The sequence below is a fragment of the Streptopelia decaocto genome (assembly GCF_964273445.1).
Source record: "Streptopelia decaocto genome assembly, chromosome: 1".
NCBI lineage: Eukaryota > Metazoa > Chordata > Aves > Columbiformes > Columbidae > Streptopelia > Streptopelia decaocto.
Window position 1 is genome coordinate 38943790 of NC_138663.1, and position 21539 is coordinate 38965328.

Below are 21539 nucleotides of genomic sequence, written 5' to 3' on the forward strand. Positions count from 1 at the left end.
TTTTCTCGTATGGCAGCTTCTCAGTCCTTGGATCATCTTTGTGGCTCTTCTCTGGACCCTCTCCAGCCTGTCCGCAACTTTCTGGACCCTCTCCAGCCTGTCCACAACTTTTTTGTACAGCAAGTACCAAAACTGAACAGAGTATTGAGTAGAGTAGAATAATGGCTCCTTTGTCTTTGCTGGTGATGCCCTTATTGATGCAGCCTGGCATCCTGTTGACTGCCTTTGCCACAGCAGCAGCACACTGTTCGCTCATATTGAGCTTCTTGTCCACCAGCACCTCCAGGTCCCTTTCCTCAGAGCTGCTCCACAGCAGGGTAGATCCAAGCCTGTGCTGCACTCCTGGATGATGTTTTCCCAGGTGCAAGACCTTATACTTGTCCTTGTTGAACTTCATAAGGTTCTTGTTAGCCTGCTCTTCCAATCTATCCAGGTGGGTTACTCTCTCCAGAGGATCTCAGACCAGACTGAGTTAATGGGAAGCCTGTTCTAAACAGTGCTAAGTGTACATAGATGCTAGCTCTGACCTGTTACACAGATAGCTCTGACTGTGTAACAAGTCAGAGAGTCATTTATTTTTCTACACATGTAATGTCCTTGCAAACTCTACCATGCTGTCTCATGAAAATATGGTAGGTAGAAGTCTGGATCTGCTTTGCTTTCCTGTTCAAGGCCTGCTGTGAATACAGCGACAGGTGGGGGAGCTAAGCATGTAGAAGTAGGTGTTCATGCACAGAGAGGAGCCATTCCCCTATAGCTTTAGTCCTGCTAGAGGAGGCAAGAACCCTGTTTGGGCATCACACTTGGTTTGAATTTTACCTTGAACTATTTATTCACCATCAACAGTTATTCTGTCTCTGACTTGGTGCTCTTCTGCACACTCCTTTTTTCCCCACATTGGCTACATCAGGGATCTACCACATAAATCACATGTCGACCAAATTCAACTAATCCAAGGAGAAGTGTACAGCCTTCTGGGGCTGTGTGGAGCAGATGGAGGAAAAAGAGCACCCTTCTGCCTCACAAATGAACAGAGCAGCACATGTTCCTTCAAATCTGTCCTGCTAATGCCAGCTCTCCCACTGGCAGGAGTTTTGCTAAGCCTCAAGAGAGCACTCCTCAGACTTAGGAGGTTTCCCAAGAAAAACAGTTTGTTAGTGGGGAAAAAAAGGAGTACAAGTCAGTTAGTGGTCAGTGGGGGAGGGAAAAGATGAAAAAGGCTGTCTTCTCATCTCCATTAACCACCTTCCAGTTTTGGAGTGTTCATCCCCCCCACCACTTAAAGGAAGAATCTTTCCTTTAAAATGAAACCACTTCCCGAATCGGATGGGTTTTCTGAATCAAGAAGTTCCCCCTCCCCTCCTCCCCGGCTCTCAGAGTATCTCAGACAAAAGCCCGAGGTACAATCAGCCTCTCACTACACATTTCAGTCCCCTCGGACACGTGTGTGTTCGAAAGCTGCTGGCATGGGAATGCATTTGTGGATTTGCGTTACAGAAGCCGCCAAGGAGCCCGCGTTAGCTGACAGCAGTATGCACACAAGGTTTCCTTCACTGATGCAAGCTGATGAGATGTGGTCGGAGGGACGAGGAGAGGAAGGGCGGAGTCACGGGGCAACCCGCCCCCCAGTGCGGCTGCGATCTTGGTCACCGGCTCCAAGTTGTTTCAGTTCTGTGAAGCATCTGAGCAAGCAGAAGGCAAGGAGGAGCACCACTTCTGTTGAAAATACATCGCGCTCTTCAGGATGGATTTTTGTGCTGCTGGTAAGCCTTGACCTTCTTGTGCCTTGTTTTCTGCGAGGGCTGTGCGCTCAGTTTGACAGGGCAGAGCACACCACAAAATCCCAGCAGCAAGAGTGGGCGCTGCAGCTGGTGGCTGGAAGAATGAGATGGTGGAAGATCCCTGGTGGTGCAGTTAATTCTTGTCAGCCTTGAGCATTAGCCATGGTTTCCTTTTTACTTACTCTCTTGTAAGCAAACTCCTTTCACATCGGGAGTAATTTTCCCGCTGATTTGAATGGCCTTTGTGCTGAGAGTTTCTATTGCTGGTGATCCTGAGCTGAGCTGGAAGCTGACTCAGGGGTATCAAGGGTATATATGACACTTGGATTGAGCACCTATAAGCTTTGGCTTCTCTCCATGCAGCTCTGACATGGCTTGCAAGCCTCTCAGTGATATTTCCCTATAGCACCCAGGAGCTGGTTTGCCTTTGTTGGCCTCTCATGCAGTTGGGTATCTCAGTGCAACATGCTTGCAAGGCTTTTGGTACTGGGGGCTCCTTTGCTTATGTCCATGTTAAAGGTAAAATACTATATTAGGGTTCTATCAACTCCAAGTGACCTGCAGGTGGGCCTGCCTGTTTCTGAAATAATCTCAAAAGGCAGATGTGGGTGGGGGGAGATAAGCCACATCTGAGGAACTGAAAGACAGCTCAGGTTTTATTTCCTACTTTGGCAGGTGGTGGATAAAGAGGTTGGGATTCAGCAGGGAAAGGCATACTGCCAGACCAAACATTTCTAGCCTCTAGCTGAGGAAGCTTTGAGCATGTGTCTGATCAAAGGTGGTAAACAGTGAGACCTGAACAGGAATGGGCTGAACAAGGGCCAGGAAGAAAAGGGATTATCTTGCAATGGCCCTGCTGTGTCTGACTTTGTCCTCGGAGGCTTTTGCATAGAGGATGTAGAGCACGGAGCGAAGGGAAAAATCAGTGCCCAGTTTCAGCAACTGTTCTGCACTTTTTAGCTCCTTAGGTGGGTAGACAAGGAAAGGTCACGCTCAAACTGCGCCAGCCTTGCTAGTCAGTGAAACTGATGGAAACTGTAGGAGCTGAGCTCTCACCAGCATCTAGCTATGCATGTTGGTGAAGGCAGACCTCTCCAGATCACCCAGCCCTCACCACCTGAAAGCAACTGTGAATAGACCGTCTGCAGGACAAGCTGGGCTGGAGAAGGGGTACCTCATGTTTTGCTGCTTATTTTGGGGTGTCCATTCCACAGAAACTAAGGCTTTCAGAACTGAAGGTCTGATGCAGTCATTCACTCAAGTTACATGTTACTGAGTTAATTATATCTTAAAAGTTACACACTGCAGTAGCATGATGAGATCCTGCTCAAGGACAATGTGGGTTTACTCAGCTCTGCATAGAGGCAGAGCCTGAAGACAGGCAATGCCTAGAGAGATACACTGGTTCTGACCTATGTCTTTGTTCAGTCCCAACCTGTCACTTTACACCTGGGTGGGAAAGTGGGCTTGTTTGAATCTGCTCTAGCGTGGGAGCCAAGGCTGCCCTCAGAACACAGAATCACAGAATGGTTGGGGTTGGAAGGGATCTCTGGAGATCATAGAATCATTTTGGTTGGAAGAGACCCTCAAGATCATCTACTCCAATCCAATGCAGCTTTACAGTGAGCTTTGGAGCACTGGATGTGTTTCAAGTCTTGCAGTTTGGCATGATTTTCCTGAAGGTCAAAGGCGTATTTGCACCTTTTCCTGGGGCTTCTGCTTCCTGGAGATGCAGTGGTCCTGTTCGATACCTGTCTGACACAACAGTATCTATGGGGAGGCTGCTCTCCCTGCAGTAGATATTCTTTTCCAGCTTCCTTCAGAATCCTCTAGCAACTGTCTGGGTAATGCCACAGAGCCAGTACGCCAAATCCGTGAGCTGGGTGTGTGAGACATGGGAGAGCAGGCTGATTCCATGGTATCAGGTGCTAGAACATGTGGGGTGAGACCTACAGGCAAAAGTGGCTGCAAGCTATCCTGATTGCTGTAAGTTGTCATGTGGGATAAGAGGACCAGGACAAAACATAAATTCTTCTTCACACTTTTCCCTCCATAGCTGGAATGTGCATATAAAACCTGTGTGAGGTCCATGTTGAATTTCTTCTGAAACAAGATGGAAGAGAATTGTGGAATGGCTGGAGGAGGGAGAAAGATTGGGCTGGAGGGAACTCAGGAGCTGGAAGGTTTCCTGTTTTCTGCCTGGTACCAGCCTGGTACCTGCCCGGGGAGCTGATGGTCTGTGCTGGAAATTACACAGACGCCATATTAAAAAAATAATAATAATTTCAGGTGAATTCTTCCATCAGAGCACCTTATCCAGGCAGAAGGTGCCTATGAGGCTGCTCTGCTTGTGTGTTGTCATGGGTGGAGTTGGCCAAACCCTTTAGCAGCCACACTTGGAGCCCTACATTGCCTTGCAAATGGGTCAGCTGAACCTCTGCTGTTATTCTGTTGGTGAGTAGCATGTGGATGGTCCATGACAGTGTTACAGAAGCAGTCGTTCTTCATAACCTTCCCATGCTGTTTCAGCAGTCCACCCCTGCAGCTCTACTCCTTTGCGGGCCACGTGAGTACCCAGACTTTTGGGTAACTCCGACCTACCCTCCAGATGTACAGACTGAGGGCGTAAGTCACCACAACTGCAATCGAACTCTGTGTTCTGAGTGACAGCACTATAAATACAAGCCTCATTAAGAACTGGCAGGTCTTTCCATGTGGGTCTGCCCTGAGTGTGGGGAAACAACCTCAAAAGCAGGTGTGAGCCCCAGAAATGTGATGCTGATGTGCTTTCCTTTCAATTTTTGGTGTCTGAAAATAAATTCCAACAGCAACTTAATGTCAGGCACTGGAACAGGCTGCCCAGGGAAGTGGTGGAGTCACCATCCCTGGAGGGGTTTAAAAGGCATATGGACGCGGTTCTTAGGGACACGGTTTAGTGCTAGAGTTAGGTTATGTTTGAACTTGATGATCCTGAGGGTCTCTTCCAACCAAAATGATTCTATGATTCTATAATTCTATGTTCTCTTTGGAAAAGATGCTAGCCATTTTTTATGTTGTGTGTGACCTGGAAGACTCCAGTGCTGGTTTGGCTGACAGCATCGCCCTGAAACCTGCTGGTGTTTTCATCAGGGTGAAATTTTCCCCTGTGCAGAGAACCCTGACCAGGGCTATGCTTCATCTGTGTCCTGACCTCGCCCTAGAGGGAAGTGGAACTTGGTGGTACTGAGGACTTTGGCAAGGCTGAAGCTATTCCTCAGTCACCTGCTGCAGGGTTGAATTCACTTGGCCATTGGAAGCATCTGGAGCGAGCCAGGCTATGTGTCACTTGGAGTGTCCCTCTCCTGCTGGCTGGGCTCATTCTCATCTTGGAGAGGGATGGAAAGGCAAAGCAGCCACTTCTCACTATCTCGTCCACTGCTTGCTCAGCTGCCTCTGCTGCCTTCTCTGCCTTTCTGTGGATGGTTCCTCAAACAAACCGTTTGTGTTCACTACCCCTCACTGCAGACCCCAATGTGTGCAATAACATTGGTGAACAGCTTCAAAAGATCCTTGAGCAGAGCATTAGGCCTTCTGGTAGGGAAGCAGAGTAACATGCAAGGACTGACCTCAGAATTATTTTCCAAGGCAATCAGGGACTTAATCTGTTTAGGAAACCTCGGAAACCTTACAAGGACCCTCTCTACAGCTCAAACTAAATTGCCCTGAAAGTTTAATCCATCAGTTTTTTCCTCCCAATTCCACCCTTTCTTTGTTTTTTATCCCTTGATTCCCGCCCCTTCTCTATGACTTGTATGCTTTTTCTCCCCCACCCTCCCCACACACAGTCCTTCCCACACTTTTCTCGTTCTGACACACTGCAGAGGTACATCACTTGGGAGTTGAGGTTTTCAGATATTCAGGAAGAAGGCATACTGAGTTATTTACAGACTTATTTGGGGTCATGTGGGTGAGATGGTGTCCTCTGGGAGCCTCATGTCTCTTTGAGATGCTTTAGGCTCCTTCAATAGACAAAGAACAACTGAAGCAAAGCAACCAGCCACACCACAGACTTTGCTAATGGAGGGGAAAAGGGTGGTTCCTCAAGTATGTCCTGCTCTGGTGCTTTTGTGGAAAGAAATACAGGACAAAAGGTGTTAGTGATAATTTGTTGAGAAATCATGCTAGTGATTCTTCAATTACCAGCTCCCATAGGGATGAGGGAGATAAAGCTGGGGAGGCCAAGAGGCTGGCCTCATCTCCTGCAGATGCCAAAACCACAGGAGAGATGAAATAAGCTACAGGACTCAGGCAGCACTCACAGATGCAGGGCTGACATTCAAGGGGAAGTCAGCAACCTGCCTAACAAGCCACAAAGCAGCTACACAGGGGTTTATTGTTGTTTCTGTTTGTTTGTTTGCTTGCTTGTTTGTTTGTTTGTGTGTTTTGGCCTCACATACAGATTTGGCTGTTGTGAATTGCTGGATGGCACAGGTTTTCCTCCTCTCTTGACTGGCTTCAGCTGTCAAACAGCTTCTTTCAGCTCTTCACAAGGGCTGCTTGCAGAGCTGGGAGGTGACGGACACAGGTCCTTCCCAGCCCAGGCTTCATGTTGGCTCTTTGCCTAGTGCTTTCTCCCAGAGGCTCAGCAGCCTCTCCCCAGGGAATGCAATGCCTGAAAACAGCAGGAGGAGTGATGGGGAGAGGCTGCAGCCTGAGAATCACAGAATCATAGAATAGTTTGGGTTGGAAGGGACCTTCAAAGATCACCTAGTCCAACCCCCTGCAATGAGCAGGGACATTTTCAACTAGATGAGGTTGCTTGGAGCAGTAATAGGACAGACTTAGCACATTGAAACCCAACCAGCTGGGAGGATGGAGGAAAAATTAGGATTGGGGAAGGTAGGTCTCTCTGAGTTCTTGTGGTCGTAACAGGAAAGAGGCACATGGACTCCTGGATGACTGTCCTTGTCCCCTTTTCCTTCTGTCTGTCTTAGCTGGTTCCTTCCCCTTTTTTCCCCATTCATATTTATAGCAGTTTTTTGCATGTGAGATCCACACTAAGAGAATTTCCAAGGCAGCTGGTGCCACTTCCCCTTTTTCCAGGAAGACAGGACACCCAGGGAATTTTGGCTTATGAAACAGTGGAGCAGGACATCCAGCGACCTGACCTGCCTTTCCAGAGAAGCTTTGTCTCATAGTATTTAGGTGCAGCAAGTATCCTGACTGCAAGCTCTGCGGTGACCTCCCAGGAGCTCCAGTCCTCTCAGCTCACATGCCCCCTGATGTTTTTCCTGGAGCTTACCATCTACTTTGTCTCCCTAGGGCTGCAGCCTCCTCCTTTTCCTTGCTGAAGAGGCTGTGCCTCACCTGGATTATATTTAGCAGCAGTGCTGTCACCCTAATTCTTCTAGGTCTCTTATGAATCATTTTGTGGTCACTTTGGCTCTGCTGGTATCTGTTTGAGTTCCCGTACATTACAAGGAAGCCTACTCATATTTCTGCATTGTCTGTAGTCCACATAACAACAGCCACCCACAGATGCTCCTTCTTCAGCAAGGCTTTCATCCCCCCAATCTTGCCTTCAGACTTGAAAAACCTCAATTCTCTCTCTTAATCCATTTCTGACTCCAGCTGCAGTGAATCAATCCATGGAGCCAATGGCTCTTCATGGGAGCTTTAAATGTAGATGAAGTATTTATGTCACAGCTTTACAGAGGTAAAGGTATTGTCCATAAAGGTGCCTGACATTGAAACTGCCACAGAGCATTTAGTAAGATCTCTCCATTGTGCTCGTAGCAAGCAAAATTGGTTGAGTAGGCGGGGTGGGATGCTGCACGGTTAGATCAGAGACTACCAGCACAGCATCTGGCTGCTAAGAGGGGTATCTGGGTCTGTGCTGCTCGCTCTGGAGTGAGAACCATTTGCAGGGCAAGACTGAGATGCAGTGGTTGCAACAGCAGGGAACGTAGATGCTGGAACACAGAAATCAGAGTTGCTGTGGCATGACCCTAGGAGAGTGTCTGAGGCAGATTTTCCTGTTATATGTTGGCCCCAGTACTATTCTCACACGCATCTCTTCATTCTTCCAGGGTCATCTGGCTTGACTGAGGCTGAAGAGGCTGAAATAGAGACAATCAGGCAGCACAGACAGGAGCTTTTGGAGGACATTAAGGTAAGGACCATCTTGTATCTTCCGTCTGCTTAACCTTCTCAAAAATGTTTTCATCAAGGAGTGTCCTCACTTAACAGTCCAGGCCATGTAGAAAAGCTTCTGCACAGGAGACACTTGATCTGGCATGATCCAACTTGAATTCTGGCCTTCAGGCTGCCCTGGCACATTTGCCACCAGTGTGCATCCAGCCTATGGTACTCTCTGCTGCAGGAGTCATCAGCTACTGTAATGGGATATTTGAGAAAGGCTGGTCAGCTCATTAGCAGGGATGAGCTGGGATTGCATGTTTAGGATTAAGGAAATGAGTATGAGTAACCTGTACTGGCAGGGATCTGGCTTAACATTTATGATTATTTTTAATTACTGATTACTTGCTAATGACATGTCAATCCTAGTTACCTGGTGCATCCTCCTGTGTTTTTCAATATTTTATTTGGTTTGTGGATGTCCAACAACTCCTCCATGAAGGATCCTGTCTCTTCAGAGAGGTTTCATGGCAGGACTTTCCACATACATTTCTATGATTGAACTTGCTTTTCTTCTTCCCTTTTAGCAAGCTCAAACATTTCTCCACTGACTCCTAAAATGTCTGAAAGTGGCAGATTCAAAATCAGTCAGTAATACCACATCACAGCCATGCGTGGTGCTGTACACTTTCTATTCTGTTCTGCCTTCACCACCATGGAATGGGGGTTCCCATTTGTGGGAGCTTGTTGCGCTGAATCATTGAACCTGCACTGATTTTCCCACAACATGAAGATGTCCGGATGTCTGGGGAATAGGCACAGTATTTCCTTGTGTAAAGATTTAAGCCAAATTACCTATAACTTCTCAGGCCTCCAGATACACCATCTCTGCTACAAAATCAGAATGGTATCTTGTCCTTCCTTGCAAAAAAGGTGCATGCAATGTATATGTGCATGAGAAGCTGTGGATGCCCCCTCCCTGGAGGTGTTCAAGGCCAAGCTGGATGGGGCTTTGAGCAGCCTGGTCTAGTGAAAGGTGTCCCTCCTCATGGCAGAGGGGTTGCAACTAGATGATGTTTAATGTCCTTTCCAGCCCAAACCATTCCATGATTCTCTGTGGTTTGCTTGCGTGTGATTCTTATTTCTTCAGTTTTTGGAACAGGCAATGGGCACTGTAGAAGGCAGAATATTTGAATAGGAGTACTACATTTTTTTTACCCACATGGGGCAGAGAAAAGCTGCTAGACTACACAGACCCATTCTCTAAATCTCAAAGCCATTAGCCAGTGGGGTATGCATTGTCCAGCAGAGCAGAATGAGTTTAGGTGAAAGAGTACCTATAACTAAAGTTGTTTTCCCAGGTGGATTTCATCAGAAAGTATCTATCAATACCCTTTAACACAAAGACTTGGGGGGATGTCTGGTGGTGAGAGAGGGAGGATGGGTCTAGACTTTCCTGTTATACTGCCTGAAGACAGCAGTGAATAAAATAACAAAACTGATGAACATTTGAAATCCAGGGTTAAGATTTTTGTTACATTTGTGCAATACCTAAAGCTTAGTAATGAACACTCACAACTTCGGCAGACTGATGAAGCACAACAGAATGAAGGCCAGAGAAAAAGTGAAATCCAAAAGGTGTATTAGATCATGGGATATTGACAAACTTCGCAGTTTTGCTATCTGGGTGCATACTGTGGCCACACCCTCACTCCTTGTTGAGGCAATATCTGTCATAAAATAACCCAGCTTCCCCTGCCTGTTCTGGTTTGCACAGGGAAAAATTTGGGTGATTCCTGGAAGAAAGCGGTGATGCAGTCTGGCTCTGAGGGGGCCATAACTGCAGGATGGAAACAAAGAGCTACAGGCATCTTGATTTCCTTGATAACACAGAATAGCCAGCCAAGAAGGCCATGGCTTGTCATGGGCCTAAAGGAAACTGAATTCTACAATAATTCTGGTTTTATTTTTGTTTTTAATTTGACAATGATTACTCCTCTTTTATTCATCCTCTCTTTTTCACCTAAAGACAGGTATCTGCTCACTGGTATTTGAATGATAGATATGTTAACTCTTGTGTTTCACACCATAGCCACTTCAGGTTCATGTTGACCTCACAGTTCCTGGTTCCACTTCCCTTTTCCTGGATGTGTGGCAGAGCTATGCAAAGTAAAAGCTGGAAGGAAATGGGCATGATGGAAGGAGCCTCACATCTGGCATTGTTTGAGGAACTGAAATCAACACTGGGGTAGAGTTATCTGACTCCCCACACTGGCTAAGCTTGATTGACAACAGACATGACAATATCCTTCTGCCCCTATCTCTCATTGTTTTCATCTGGAATCCATCAGGGTCACCCCAGAGCAGTGCCCATTTCACAGACATCCTTGATTGGTTGTGACCATCTGACCGGTCCTTTTCCTCTGATTGAGGGAAGAAGTAAGACATACTCTGTATGCGTCTGCTGTTTTTTCCTCCACATCGCCTTCATCCTTCTGCTATTTCTTTTGCAGAGGCTGAAGGAAGAGATTGCTGAAGTGTTTGCAGAGATTGAGTGCTTCCAAAATGCAGAGGAGAGGCAACAGGCAGACAATAATCCTGGGGAGCAGACCAGGCAAGTGGGATGAGATGGGTATTTCTTTGTTTACAAAGTCTCTGTCTTGATCTTGAGAAAACAAAAGCACTGATGGGATTTGGATCACAACAAGGAGATGGAAAATAGGCCAGGAATACCCTCGTCTCCTCTGGGATTTCTCTTTATTCCTGGATAGGAATTCCTGTTCTGGAAGACATCTGTCCTTGAGATACCTGAGTTACCTTGTGAGGTAACCAAAACATGGCCCTTTAGTCTAAGCTTGACTTTCCTTCTTGTTTGCAGCAAACTATCACAGAGGGATAAGCTTCTGTGCCTGGGCCGGAAGAAATTCAACATGGACCCTGCAAAGGTAGGATTTGCTCATTCCACCTATGAGGAGAAATCTGGAAGAACTTCTGTTGGCTACTGGTCCACTTGCAGCTACCCATGCCAAAGGAACTATGGCATGGGACTGTGGGGCTGGTTTCCTACCGCACTAAGGCTCCAGTTAGTAGCACCCTCCTTTCTGTCCCTGAATAAAGTCTTCTGATATGATCAAGCTGTGTTGCCTCCCACCATCATGTGCCTATAGGCCATCCCGTAAGATGCAATCCAAAACTAAGAGAAAAAAGGGAGGATGGTTTAATACTGCCAGTGTGTCAAGAGAGCCAAATCTCCTTCAGCCCAGCTCTTTTTGCCTGTGAGAGGCTAAGAATTTGCCATAGTCTGATAGAAGAGAATGAAGTAAAAAGAAGTTGAGATGTTTGAGAGTGTGTCAGGTTCCTTGGCTCATTTAGAACTGCAGAAGACAAGCTGTCTCTGTCATTTGGGGTATAGTTTTTGTTTTGGTAGTACTGGTTGGATTTTGGAGTGAATCCAGGTTTTCCACTTTCTGGGACTCTGACCAGCAAGGTCCAGCCTTCGTAGCTTTCAGCTCTCTGCAAAAAGCTCTAAAATTGTCATGATTAAGTAGAGAAGATGTGAGAAAGACAGTTCCCTCTTCCTTCCTCTTCAGTGGTGGGCCATTTTTTTGAGCTCTGTAAGGAAAACCACAAGCTGCGATCGAACGGTTGCTCATCGTCAGCTAACCACCACAGCTAGCATCTGAGGTGGCTACTGGTCTGAGTGACAACTTTTCATGCCTCCTCCTCTGCCCCACTGAGATCCTCAAGATGCGTTTTCCCCAGTGTCCACACCATAGCTGGAGTGCTTGCCAGCCCCCTGGATGTCCCTCTGACACCGGGAGCTGTCTCGGAGCAGTGATATCAGCACTTCCAGCCTGTGTGAGAGCAGCTTTCATTCTGTCTTTCCGTCTGACCTCAAAGGCCTCAAAGGCATCTGGCTGTGGCATTGAGCCATGCCGTGCAGAAATACCTGAACTAGTTCTGACCTCAAACTAGCTTAGCTTTGTTAGTTCAATGCTGATCAGCCTGGTCGAAATGTCATCCTATGTGCCTATATTATTTTTACTTTAGAATAGGCATATGCAGATCTCTGTTTATTGCTTCCTTTTTGCTACATGCTGCATAGGCTGACAGGTGCTGCAATGCAAGAAACTTTCTTTGCCCCTCCTTGCTAAGGTTACACTTCATCTATGCAATGCTGATACTTTAAATGAGTTCTTATCTTCAAGATCTGAGAGCAAGTTCCTGAGGCTAGAGGAGGGAAGCATTAGGAATCTGGCTGAACAGAACCTTTTGGGAGAAACATATTCTTCTGTAAAATGGAGCCACATCATCGCTGCGATGCTTTACAAAATTAAATTGATTTTACTGAAATTCCGTCTGGGGAAAAAGAAAGGAAAATAGTGTGGAAAAATCTCACAAACATTTCAATTTCTTCTTTTGAAACTGCTTTTTCTTTGGGGCATTTTAGAAATAGTTTCTTATATATTACAAGGCAAAGTGAATTGATTCTGTTGAAGTAGAACATTTTGATGGATCTAAACCAATTTTCATTCTTGTATTGTATTTTGTGAGGAGAATTGCAATGTGGTCTGTAGAGTCACAGTGGTTTTAGATATTGCTAAGAATCAGAACAAAAGCTGTGACTTTGAAATTCATGAAATTCCCTTTAAAATAGAATATCGACTCTTTTTACAGCCCAACTCAAACCCTCTGTATTCCATAAAAACAATACTCCATTCTTACTGGCTGGGGAGGATAGAGCTGAAAAGATTGCAGACTTCTCTGTTCTGTGGCATAGATGAAAATTTAGGAAAAATAATTTTGAATTGTCTCAAGCCCATAGTTCTGGCTGAGTACATTTTTATTGTCATTTTTTTTCAAACATTTCGGTTTTTTTGTTAAGTTAATTGAGAAAAAAGAGAAGACATTTAGGGAGAGAACACTGAGATATTGTATTGAAAATGTTAAAATGAACTATTTTGACTTTGCCTTAAATCTACCTGGCTTTTGGACTTTTAACCTACATTGTCCTTTTTTGTTTGCTTGAGTTTCCATCCCAGCGAAACATTTATCTGAATCTAGGGATGAAATGGAAGTGGGACTGATGCACTATGGTAGATTAAAAGGGATGGACTAAGGGTGGGAACATGGCTGTGGTCTCCCATTAAGGTCCTGGGGAGTAACAGAGGAGGTAGCATCATCAAAGCCAAGGAAGGCTGACATAAGGGTGTTAGGGTCCTACTTTCTTATCAACCCACAGAGATGTCTTACTTCACTGTCTTGCTTCTCCTTCCCCAGGGGATCCAGTACTTGATTGAGCATGAAGTGTTGTCCCCAGACTTGCAGGAGATCGCCAAATTCCTCCACAAGGGTGAAGGCCTGAACAAGACCGCCATTGGGGATTACCTGGGTGGTAGGTGAGCAACCCAGCCAGGATGAGGAAGCCCTTTGGAGTCCTGCCTGACCACTTTCAACTACTATTTAGATGACCCCTGGCAGACCTCAGTCAGGTGCCAAGACTGAACATACCTCAAACTGCAGTGGGCTGGGTGGGCAGGACACTCCGTCATGGGTGGGGCTTTGGAGTGTGACTAAGGCTGGCTCTATGGGATACCTGTCCCCCTGCTTGTAATGGGGTCAGTCTTCCCAGATAAGAGTATGCATCTTGGCGTCTTGTTGGTCAGAGGGAAGTGAAGGCTTAGATGGAGCCAGATGTATATCATCACACCAAGGGGCATCCAAACTGAGCAGGGTCAGAGCTGTCTTCTGACCTTTTCTCTGTATCCTCTCCCAGGGACCCCACAAATATTCAGATCCTCCAAGCCTTTGTGGCATGTCACCAGTTCGCCAACCTCAACCTGGTGCAGGCGCTGAGGTGAGTGAGCATGCAGGATGCAGGAGATGGAACAGATGCCTGCTCAGCCACTGGGTCTTACCACCCAGGAAGGTTGTGAAGCTCTGCTGGTTGGAAATGGGTCTTCCCAAGGCCCTGCTGTATGTGTTGGCTCCAAGACTCTTGTCCTGTGAGGTGTTAACAGCCTTTCCTGGGGAAACTCTTTCATGGCCCCTTGACTGGACTTGCCATAGAGAAGCAAGTCCAGAGAAGATGGGGAAAGCAAGGTGGATCATCATGGATTTGATGCCTGAGGGGACAGGGCAAGTTATTTTTTGCACCAGGAAACATGTCTGTCCACAGAGCCCATTATGTCAGTGACAAAATGACTCTGGTTTAGGGCATCTTGGTTTTTTATACACCAGCCTCCTGGCAGGACCCTTTCTCTTGAGGACTCTGCTGCCTTGCAGGGCACTCATTAGGAAAGAGTAGCCGTGATTTCCAGGATGCTTAGTTCTGCTTCCTCCTTCAAGTGTGTTTGAGACTGATAAGCCCAGGCAATTTCTAGCAAGAGGAAACCTCCTGCTTCATGCACTGTGTTCTCCCCAGCATGATGGGAAGTCTTCTTTTATTTTCATGGAGCCCCATGGGTTGAGGGAAGGGATAAAATTTCCTTGCACACAATCTGACTAACTGTCTGTCGTGCTCCTCCTGATAGACAGTTCCTATGGAGCTTCCGGCTGCCTGGGGAAGCACAGAAGATTGACCGGATGATGGAGGCCTTTGCCAACTGGTACTGCAAGTGCAACCCAGGCGTATTCCAGTCAACAGGTAGTTATGGGTATAAGAAGCCCTGTAAAGCCGAACGCCACTCTTTGCTAGAGAGAGGAACTTTATCATTCACAAACCACAGAGGGCATCACTTGGAAGTGTGGATGTTTCCCTTTAAGCTGAATGAGGCAGCCCGGTTCCTGTGAAGCTTTTCAATAGACTGATGGCCTCTAGTCCTCCTTTTGCTACTATGCTCCAACCCATCTCCATGGGCAATAGACTTGAGAAGTTCTCCCAGCCCCACATGAGATATACCTCATCACAGCAAGGATAGCACTAAGAGACACGGGTCTGTAGAAACTTTCCTGCTGGCAAAGCCATTATCAGGCCAGATCTACCCAACCTGCCCCATTACCTTGGGAGGATGGAATCACCTCCACCACAGGAGATCAGCTCTCCTGTAGACCTGCCTGTCCCTCTTACTCCTAGCAGAGGGGACATCTCCCTTTTCCTCCTACAGTGGAGGGGATGAGGCTGTTCTCCAGTGACTGCAAACTAAGCCACCTGTTAGGGTCCAGATTGATCTGCCCTCTAAAATAAGTACCACCCATCCTGGTTTTCTTTCTCATTGTCAGATACCTGTTATATACTCTCCTTCTCTATCATCATGCTTAATACCAGCCTGCACAACCCCAATGTGAAAGACAAACCCCCCTTTGAAAGGTTTGTATCCATCAACAGAGGCATTGACAATGGAGGGGACCTGCCAGAAGAGCTCTTAAAGGTAAGAAGACCTCCCATTTTCTCTTAACTCCCTCTTCTCACTCTGGCTTGGGGTCCACTGAGAAGTAAAGGTCCTCAGGTCTCAGTGTAATACAGGCCTACTGACCTTCTGCCATACAAGGGGAAGAGCTGCGTGAGGAAAGAGAGCAGTATGTACAAAAGCAAAGCTGGAAAATGTGGAAACTGCTTTGGAGAGGGGCTGCACACGTGCTTGTTGGTGAGGACATGGAGCAAGAGAAAGAGGCTGGAGACATTCAGGGAATAGCAGTATCGGTTAAATAAAGTTCGTGTTTTAAAGTGTGTCTGTGTGAGAGAGGAACAATACTGTGAATATGCGAAAGAAGTAGACATGAGCTGCGGGTGCCTGTGTGTTGTGTAAGTATGAGGCTGTGTGAATGGGGCACGCACCTCTGTGGGAGCTAGCTGGGCACCTGAATCTTTTTGCCATCTCTGGGAGTCCTGGCCCCTTAGGGGCCTGTGTATTTCTTGTGTGTCTGTGAGACAATGTCACTGTGGCCCAGATTACAAATCCTTTTCCCTTGCTCATGCCTGAATGTCTCAGCTGGCTGTAGTGTTCATGTCAGCCAGGACACGAGTGCCTGACCTCTCTTACACCAGGATATATTTTTGAGTGGGTAGAACCAATAAGCCTCAATTGAGTACCAGGGTCTCTTCCAGCATCTGTAAAGCTCTCAGCCAGTCCATGGTGTCTCTCATCCCAGAAGATGAAGATGCAGAATTGGGGAGACAGAGACAGGGGAGGAATCCGTTAGCAAAGCTGGAGCTACCATTTTCCCAAAGGCTCATCAGGCATGGGACCTGCCCTGTGAGGCAAGGTAGACATGGGCAGCCTGCCTACATGTGTTTACCTTCACCCAGCCATCCTGGGGAGAATTACTGGTGTCTTCTGTCAAAGAGACAGCCTACATGCCACACTTGGGTTTTCTGAGCAGCATCCCCTCAGGGTACAGGCTTTAGATTTTTCTCCAGGGTGTCATTTCTCTCAAGCAATTTCAAGGATGTTGCATGAGACTGTAGTTTCTTCTTTTTCTTTTTTTTTTCTTTCTCTTGGCTTGGGACTTGTATAATAAATGTTCACAAATCCAATGACATGAGTGACATTTTTGTGTCCCTTGAAAGCTGGTAACCTACCTCCCTGTCACTCTGCTGTTACGAATGTCACCCTTTATGCCCCTCAGTGCAAAAGCCTTGGTTCTACGAAATGTGCCTCCTTGTGGTCATATAGATGTGTGCATTGCTCTCTACATATCAAGTTATCAGTGGAGCATTTGGTACCACCAACCCAGGGCCTAAATGGGGCTGTGGTCTCTGCTGTGTTGTGACGCCCCCAGTGCCTTACTACCCACAGCAGCATTTTGTGACATGCTGGCTTTGGTCACTGCAGCCCCTGTTGATATGGCTGCACATTTTTGTGTCTGTGGCTTTCCAAATTGGGTCTCTTTTTTTGACACAGGGTGCGCAGAAGAGCTGGTGACCCCCTGTGAGACCCTGAGGTGTAGACTGAGGGTTGTTGTACCCCCCGGTGCTCACTGCCTGTCGCCCTCTCTATTCAGCCTCCCGCTCCTGTGGAAACAGAGTGATGAACCAGATGGACCTAGGAGAGTTGTGTACAAGCTTTGTCACAAATCAGTCTTTCTTTCTCTCTTTCCATCACCAATGCTCTGGGGCAGAATCTGTTTGAGAGCATCAAGAATGAGCCATTCTCCATACCAGAGGATGATGGGAACGATCTCACACATACTTTCTTTAACCCTAACCGTGAGGGCTGGCTCCTGAAACTAGGTAAGGGGGAGGATTCCCCTAGCTCCTCTGAATTCTGTGCCTGCCTGCCTCCCATCACAAATACCCACAAGAACCCACCAGCATCTCCGCTGTCCTTCCCTCCTGTTTGCTGCAGTGGGGTGAGGCTGACACCTGCTGTTGAAACCAGCCACCTGCTCTCTCCTGCCAGCCCACTCCTGCAAGCTCTGACTGCTCAAAAAGGAACCCAGAAAGATAATCCCTCACCCCTCCCTGTTCCCAGCCCCATCAGAGCAAAACTGGCTGCCTGCATGTGTGTGTCCACCATACGGCATCACATCGGTGGTGAGCACCATAGATGCTTCCTTGGGGCTGATCTCCAGGGAGAGATGGGAGGGTTTGCCTGTGTGTGCACATCTGGAGCTTGTAAGGGGAAGGGAAGGATGGCAGAGAATGTGACTAATGGCTTTTGAACCTCTTTGCCTTTAGGAGGACGTGTGAAAACCTGGAAACGCCGTTGGTTCATTCTGACTGATAACTGCCTGTACTACTTTGAATATACCACGGTAAAGGCTTAAGTCCCATTTGAGAAACTGTGTCCTGGGTGGTTATGAACCTCTGAGGGTCCAAGGAGGAGAAGAGGGTAGAGGGCAACTTTTCCTTTCAATCCTGTGCTCCCAGACTGAAATCAGACCTCCCTTCTCTCCTGTGGTGTTTCCTTGCCTCCAGTCTTGAGGAGAAGAGAGGCCGGACACTACAGATGTTGCTGTGAGCTCCTGTTAACTTAGCTCTCCATTGTGTAAATGGAGATGGTCTCCCCAGGCATGCACTGCTCTTGTCAGCCCCCCAAATGTTCACATCAGAGAGGCTGCAAGTAGTGGCATAGTTTGGGGGAGCGTGCTGAGTGTTAATTCACGTTTCCTCTTTTTCAGGACAAAGAGCCTCTGGGCATTATCCCCCTGGAGAACCTATCAGTCCGGAAAGTGGATGATCCCAAAAAGCCAGTAAGTCTCCATTGCTTGGTTCTCTGCCAACACAGGCAGTCGGAGGGTAGACAGGGTGCACACATGCTACTTTTGCCATGCTTCTCAGAGGGAAGTTGCCTTTCCAAACTGTCTAGTCACCCATCTAAACATGATGGTATCTAAACATGACTGTATTTTACCAGGGAAGATCTGGTGAAGGGAAAGCTATCCTTTGGCTGGCTCATTGTATGTGTGCACATGTGTGCGTGTATAGTGGGGCAGAGATGAGTGCACACAGCTGACTCACCACTCATTTTGCACCAGGAGATGTGAGTTCAATTTCTCTCACCGGGACTCTCCATAACGAGTTACAGCACATGTACAGCAGACAATGCTGTGCTATTAGGAGACTTGCCCAGGAAGTAACACTCCCTGTCTGTATATCTTCTATGGACACCCACTCTTTGATGTGGCAGAAGTGCCTTCTGTCTGAGTGGTGACAGGCAGAAGAGAGAATGTTGCATCTACTTAAAAGGGGAAGAGATCTTCATGAGTGGAGCAGAGTGACAGATCCCAGAAGGTGTTTTCTGGTAACTGTTGATGCTCCGCTGGAGAGAGTCCAGCGCAGGGCAATGAAAATGATTAAGGGAGTGGAGCATCTCCCTTATGAGGAAAGGCTGAGGGAGCTGGGGCTCTAGCTTGGAGGAGACCGAGGGGTAACCTCATTAATGTTTACAAATATATAAAGGGTGAGTGTCACGAGGATGGAGCCAGGCTCTTCTCGGTGACAACCAAGTAGGACAAAGGGTAATGGATTCAAACTGGAACACAAGAGGTTCCACTTAAATTTGAGAAGAAACTTCAATAAGGGTAACAGAACACTGAAACAGGCTGCCCAGGGAGGTTGTGGGGTCTCCTACTCTGGAGACATTCAAAACCCGCCTGGACACATTCCTGTGTAGCTTCATCTAGGTGTTCCTGCTCCGGCAGGGGGATTGGACTGGTTGATCTTTTGAGGTCCCTTCCAATCCCTTACATTCTGTGATTCTGTGTGACTCTGTGATTCCATCTCTCCATAAAGCTTGGTTTAGTGTCTAGACCTTCACAGGGGGAGTGTGTTTACATGATAGGTGTGGCCTGGAGATCTAATTCATAAGTAATATCTTGGGGTGGGGAAGGAAAGGCTCTGTTGCATTTCAGAGACAGAATGCTCCCTTCCCCTTTGGAAACCTGTCATCCATGGTTGAAGGCAGCATGTTCTCCTTGGTCCACCCTGTCCTCCCCTTCTGCTCCATTTTATTCCATTTCTGACAGAACTGCTTTGAGCTCTTCAATCCCAACTGCAAAGGGCAGAAGATCAAAGCCTGCAAAACAGATGGGGACGGGAAAGTGGTTGAAGGCAAGCATCAGTCCTACAAGATCTCAGCAGCCACACCAGCAGAACGTGATGGGTGGATTGAGGCAATACGGTGAGGAGACCAGAACTGGAGGCCTGAGCTTGCCTTTGTTCAGCCTCAGGGACTGAGGTCGTGCAGTGTATGTGGCTACCAGAACATGAAAAAGGGGGTAGAAATAAATGTCTGCAGTCTAGTAACAGGGGTACCTCTTGACTTCAAAGAGTTTTGAGGTCCCTTCTGGAGAGTCTCCAGCCACAGCTAAATCCTCTTCTGCGGGCCTGCAGACCTCCAGTCCTGCCTTTTGTTGAGTGGTCTATCTGTACAAGTTCAGTTAGGCTGCCTGTGCTGCTGTCCAGAATTTACTTACTTTTGCTCCCATTTCCTCTTATTTCCAGGACCAGCATCACACAGGATCCTTTCTATGACCTGGTGTCTGCACGTAAGAAAAAGATTGCCAGCAAAAACTGAGCCCTGATGTGGTCATTGACAGCAGGGGGATGTAATTGTTGGACAACTTCCCTCCCATGCTGGGCTCTTCCAGTCAAGAAATTTGGGAGAATTAGTTCCCTCTGCCTCCCACTTGGCAGGAACATGACTGACAAAACAACTTGCCAGATTTGATTCTTCCTTTTACAAACTGAAGGCAGAGGTGCAGGGTACAATCCACTGAGGACTGTCAGAAATATGAGCATGGCATTTCCCATGTCTGAATGCAAAGGCTCAACAGCAACTGGTCTTTGGGTTCTCCCATATAGCCCCAGGCATGTAGGACAGGATCTGAGGAGAGAAAAGAATGTCTTCAGAATGTCTCCAGCCTCTCTTGCTATCAAACCAGGCCTGGGTATTTTTCAGTGAGGAACCATATAGATGCTCTCAGAGCAGCTGAGCATGGTCCAGTCAGCTGCAGAGCAGAAAAGCCCCAGTGGTTTATCGTCCACGAAGAGTTGTGTAGTGGTTGTGGAGAAGGGGCCACTGACGTTTAACACCTCACTGTGAAACCAGAGGCCAAGAGAAGATAAGAAGCCCTCTGCTCAGAAGAGAACCCTCACTACCTCTTCCTACAGCTGTCAGGGCTGTAATCCTGGGAAGTCCCTGCTCTGTAACTGAGTCATAGGTTTTAGAAAGTTAAAGATGCTGGATAGGGAAATAAGGTGTAACTGAGTGCAGAGAGGCCATGGGATCAGGGAAGCAGCTCTGGATCTTTTGTGTCTCTGTTTTGAGACTCAGGGACCACCACAGGTTTCCCTAAGGAAGAAACCCAAACACTAGCTCTCCTCCTGGCTGATGGCCCCCAACAAAAGTTGCTTCCTTGTACCATCCCAGAGGCCTGGGCTTTGTATCTGAAAGGCCTGCAGCCAGAAGGCATGAAAAATTAGAGGTGCATACACACCACATGGACAAGCACACACACACAGAGGCATTCCCATCTTCAGACATTGGTTTCATCTGGAGTCTTTTTTTTTTTTTTTGTCTCTTGTGTCAAGAAATAAATAAAAGTGCTTGAAACAAACCCCAAACTCAGGGTAATGTGATCGTTTTAGTGATAAAGGCAGAGGATGCAAGATAGAAGCGTTGTTTTCCTGTGCCTGGCGCAGCAGCCTGAGCACCACTGCAGCTCTGCACTGCACCTAGAATGCAGGCAGCTGAGCACCGGGCATGCAGGCAACATGGGAGGGAGCAGAAGTTAACAGGACAAGAGGAAAGGCACAGGGAGCTGCGAGCCAGCAACACCACAGAGGCAAATACCAGGGACTCGCTAGAGACAATTAGACCTGCAGGGTCAGAGGACATGGTAAAGTATTGCTATTTCATCTGTTACCTTTCAGGTCTCTTCTAGTTAACACTAGTGCTGTCTCAGTCTCCTGCCCTTTTCCTTCCTGCAGAGGGCTCTACCTACCAGGCAATCTGTAGCAGAGCCAGCGCAGCCCAATTATTCATTCTAGTTATTTTTGCCCAAGCCACAGGAATGTTGAATTAATTTCAAGAGGCAGGGAGTGTATCTCGGAGTTGAAGCACGCGCTCACCCCGAAGAAGGAACGTGAAGGTTTTCTTCTGCTCACGCCTGCAAATGTCTCCTGTGTTGAATCTCTTTGTCACTGATGTGATATGGAGCAAATTTGCTGCCCACTGCTCTAGAGCACGTGTGCTC

General features: G+C 47.3%; 1 protein-coding gene across 3 annotated transcripts; it reads left to right on the plus strand.

The window, feature by feature from the left end:
* The first annotated feature begins 1582 nt into the window (after positions 1-1582).
* CYTH4 (cytohesin 4) lies at positions 1583-20901 on the plus strand. 3 transcript variants are annotated; one of them, XM_082070439.1, is made up of 13 exons: positions 1583-1763; positions 7850-7932; positions 10412-10512; positions 10777-10843; positions 13179-13297; positions 13675-13755; positions 14432-14544; positions 15120-15268; positions 16959-17070; positions 17518-17594; positions 17961-18032; positions 19308-19462; positions 19786-20901. In XM_082070439.1, exons 1-13 carry the CDS (start codon positions 1745-1747, stop codon positions 19856-19858), a joined length of 1221 nt encoding a protein of 406 aa, XP_081926565.1. In that variant the 5' UTR covers positions 1583-1744; the 3' UTR covers positions 19859-20901. The 3 variants fall into 3 exon arrangements, with proteins under 3 accessions (XP_081926565.1, XP_081926564.1, XP_081926563.1); XM_082070438.1 differs by lacking the exons at positions 1583-1763; positions 7850-7932; positions 10412-10512; positions 10777-10843 and having other exon boundaries at positions 13177-13293; XM_082070437.1 differs by lacking the exons at positions 1583-1763; positions 7850-7932; positions 10412-10512; positions 10777-10843 and having other exon boundaries at positions 13266-13390.
* Positions 20902-21539: the final 638 nt, after the last annotated feature.